The sequence below is a fragment of the Mus caroli genome, chromosome X (genome assembly GCF_900094665.2).
Source record: "Mus caroli chromosome X, CAROLI_EIJ_v1.1, whole genome shotgun sequence".
Taxonomy (NCBI): domain Eukaryota; kingdom Metazoa; phylum Chordata; class Mammalia; order Rodentia; family Muridae; genus Mus; species Mus caroli.
Window position 1 is genome coordinate 90,867,901 of NC_034589.1, and position 4,522 is coordinate 90,872,422.

Below are 4,522 nucleotides of genomic sequence, written 5' to 3' on the forward strand. Positions count from 1 at the left end.
TGGAAATGTAAATGAGGAAAATACCTAATAAAAATATTTTAAAAAAAGAATGAAGGCCCAAGCAAGGATGCTTGACTCTCACTTAGAAGCAGGGATAAATAGTCATAGGAAGCAGAGAGAGGGAGAGAATTGGGTAGAAGAAGGAATGGGGAGAGGAATGGGCTGGTTCAGGATCAGATGTGGGGAGGGCCAGGAGAGAGGGCCAGGAAAATGAATGAAAATGTGCAGCCGCTGGATGTGGGGCTGTGTGGGGAATCTCTAGGAAATCATTTCCACCTTTCCTTTCATTCCATAACCCTTTCCTCTTCGTTCCTCCTAAATTCATGTCCTCATTTTCTTTAACTAATGTTGTTACACACACACACACACACACACACACACTACATGTGCATAGATATATAAATACAACTTATTGAGTCTGTTTACTGTTGCTTGTGTATATGAGATTTCCAGGTTGACCACTTGCTATTGTTTAATCAATTAAGGAGCTCATCTCCCTTTATTGATTCTTCTACTCTCAGTAGTCATTAGTTGCCTATATTTGTCTAGGGTTGGAGTCTTGCGAGATTTATGTTTTCTACACTGGTATGTCTATGGGTGCTGTCTGCTCAGGTCTTGTTTAGGATGTCATACTGTTGAGATATTATAGGTGAAACTTCCCTATTATTTCTGGGATACACATTCTTATAACAGTGTTCTGGACCTCCAGGTCTTATACTCTTTCGATTCCCGTTTTTTTTTTTTTTTTTTTTGGATGTTGTGCTGTAAATACATCTATTAGAACCGGACATCCCATGAACTGCTAGTCAAAGATACCTCCTGCTCCCACTGTTAGGAGTCCCACAAGAACGCCAAGTCAAACAGCCATAACATATGTGCAGAGGACTTAGCACAGCCCTATGCAGGCTCTCTGATTGTCACTTCAGTCTCTCCTAACTTTTTGATAAAACAACAGCCCAATTTTCAAATTGGCTGCAGTACTACACTCCCACCAATAGTGTTTAAGTGTTCTCCTTCATCCACATCCACATGATCATTTGTTGTCAATAGTATTGCTGATGTTGGCTGTCTGATCAGAGATAATCATGAAGCCATTTTAATCTTCATTTCCTTGATAACTAAGAATGTTGAAGTAATTTAAAAGTGTTTATTAGACATTTTATTTTTTACATTATTTTTAATATTTTATGATTATAAATAACATCATTTACTCCTTCCCATTCTGCTTCCCAAATGTCAAATGTTACAATATACTGATCCTTACTTTCTTTCAAATTCATGGGTTCTTTTTTCATTAATTGTTGTAATACACACACACACACACACACATATATATATATATATACATATATACACATATATACATATATATATATACATATATATACATATATATATTTAAATGTCTAGATACAATCTGTTCAGTTGTAATACACACATATATATATATATATATTTAAATGTCTAGATACAATCTGTTCAGTTGTAATATATATATACATATATATATTTAAATGACTAGATACAATCTGTTGAGTCTGTATAATGACATACATACTATATATATATATATACATATATATATATATATATATATATATATATATATATATATATATATATATATATATATATATACAATATGCCCCCAGATAAGCAGCTTGGTCTTCATGCAAGTCCCCTGAGAAGTGGACCAGAGGATGTTCCTTAATTCTGTTAGCTGCCTGTAGATCCTGTTCCCCTAATTGAGGCTCCTTGTCTGGCTTCAATAGAAGAGAATGCACCTAGTCCTGCAGTGACTTGATGAGTGGGGGTATGGGGTGTGATAATTGGGAAGGTGAGTCCCCCTTTTCAGAGGAGAAGGGGACAGAAGAATGGGGGGAAGATTTGTGTGAGGGGATACAGGAAGGAGAGGGGAAACTGATATTGGGATGTAAAGTAAAGTAAGTAAATAAATAAATAATAAAGGAAATCTGCAAAAGAATAAATAGAACTGTAAAATATTATTATTAAATGAGACAATTCAGTTTTTAAAAGGAAGACACGACATGTTCCCACTATGAGTGATCCTGGCTTCTGAATTTTTTTTTATATATTGGAGGGAGTACAGGTAAAGAAACTGCAAGAGCTAATGGAAGTAAAAAGACTTAAGAGAATTATAGTTTCTCAGTAACTATGAAAATTAATCTTGTCTGTAGTTAAAGTGAAACTGATCAGATACTAAAGCCATAAAGTTGAAAAATGAAGAGAAACAACGGGGTAAAATAACTACATGTATTAACTTGAGAATTAATAAAGAAAGCTTTAAGTTTACATTTTTACTATGCCTATGGCTGTGGTTGCTATATCTTAAATATGTTAAATTAAATATTGTATGTTGTTAATAAACATGAGATTTCTGTGCTTGTTACCCTGGATGATTTAAAGCACCACATTATATACTACTTCTCACATTTGGGCCTTGAGACTAGGCAGTGATTGGCCAATGAGTGCACAAAGAGGAAGTGATTGGTTAATTATAGAGTGGATTCAAGATTGCAATGGAATTTTTTGCCCTTATTGCAACTAATAATAGTAGTAAGCATCAAGTCAGTCTCTCAGATAAATGTTATTACCAAAAGTAATCTGGTAGTAATTTACGGATATTTTATGACAATAGTACAGCATTTTCACTATAAAATAATAAATGCTCATTACAAAAAATTTAAGAGAAATAAAAATAGAAACAACTTTTAAAAAATATCTAAAATGAAAGCAACCTTAATAATGGAATTACAAAGAATGATATGTAAGGCTTTCAAAACTTTAAAGACTAGAGATAGGTAAACTAAAATATATTTAATAAAGGCAATGAGTTACCTAGCTGTACAATCTGGATCAAAAATACTTAATCTCTTTAGTCCCCATTCTTTATCACTAGCACAGTAAGATTAAACTAGATAAATCTTTGGTCACATTCAGCCTTATGTACCTATAACTCAAAAATTTAAATCAGATATTTTCAGAAAGGATTTTTTTGTGTGTTTGAGACCTGTAGTTGTTCAAAGGAGAATGGCTACCATATATTTGAATACTTGGTCCCTAGTTGGTGAAGGGTTTGGGAAAGATTGGGAAATGTGGCCTCTTTGGAGGAGGTGCGTCAGTGTGGGTAAGATGTGAGGTTTCAAAAGCCTACACTTCCCAGTTTTCCTTCTTTGACTTGTGATTGTGTTTTAAGATGTGTGCTCTCAGCTACTGCTCCTGTGCCATGTTTGCCTGCCTGTAGCCATGATCCCCGTCATGATGATCATGGACTCTCTCTGGAACTATAAAGACTCAAATGCATTTTTTAAAAATTGCTTTATAACATCAATAAAAATAGATAAAAATAACTAAGAAAAGCCTTCACTCAACAAAAAAGCAAAGCAGGGTTTAAATAATATACTATAGTAAAAGTTTTCACTCAACTGATACTTATATTTATTCATTGAAAATAAACTGAATATTTTGTGACAAATAGTAATACTTGTACAATTAAATCATACTTACACATGTTGAGTTGTCTAATAAAGCTTGTTATTTTGTTATGTTTGAAGTATTTTGGTAGTACTTCTCTGGCAAAAGTTTCTTCATTCACAATCTGAAAGCTGTGGCCATCCTTGTAATAAAGAAAACCCAAAAAGTAGTTTATTTACCAGGAAAAAAGTAAGGTTTCACCAAAGTAACAAATCAAAATAATACCTCATGAACCCCAAACTTGCAAAAAATAAATAAAGACCAAAGTACAGAATTCTTCACACTGGAGTGTGTTCCTAGCATGCATGAGGCTATGGTTTCAAATCCTTTATTATGGGGGAAAATATACCATAAAGACACAGAATATGAACAAAAGAAACAACATGAAGGAAAATGTAATGGATTGATCATGAAAGCATATATCCAAAAAAAAAAAAAACTTCACAAATTAAAAGTAAACAGGCAAAAGCAGACATGTTAGAGCACATCTGTCATCCTAGCACTTGGAAAGCAAAAGCAGGAAGACAAAGAATTTTAGGTGAGCTTAGACCAAGGAAACTTGCTTTTTTCTACAAACTTGGGCAAAAAAAGATATTAAGTAGTAATTCAAAAAAAAAACTTGTCAATTGTGATGCTTAGTGTTGCCAACCTGACAAAGTCTAGAATCACCTGGAAAATGGAGCTTTGAACACATCTACAAGGGGACTATCCTGTGTTGAATAATGTGGGGAGACACCTCTTATTTGCAGGTAGGACCATTCCCTGAGCCAACTATCCTTGGATGTAAAAGGGGAGAAAAGGAGTGGAGAAGCATAAATGCATTCATATGGATGCAATGTGACTAGCTGCTGCTGCTTCTTCTTCTTCTTCTTCTTCTTCTTCTTCTTCTTCTTCTTCTTCTTCTTCTTCTTCTTCTTCTTCTTCTTCTTCTTGTTCTTCTTCTTGTTCTTCTTGTTCTTCTTCTTCCTCTTCCTCCTCCTCCTCCTCCTCCTCCTCCTCCTCCTCCTCTTCTTCTTCTTCTTCTTCT

At 34.2% G+C, this 4,522-nt stretch overlaps 1 protein-coding gene across 2 annotated transcripts in view; it reads right to left on the minus strand.

Annotated features, from left to right (window-relative positions):
- The window catches only part of LOC110286969 (heat shock factor protein 3), a 109,079-nt gene that overhangs the window by 39,507 nt on the left and 65,050 nt on the right, over positions 1-4,522 (minus strand). For both annotated transcript variants that reach the window (XM_021153659.1, XM_021153658.1), the window contains exon 2: positions 3,529-3,637. In XM_021153659.1, coding sequence (XP_021009318.1) covers positions 3,529-3,637 — 109 coding nt within the window. The remainder of the gene's footprint in view (positions 1-3,528; positions 3,638-4,522) is intronic.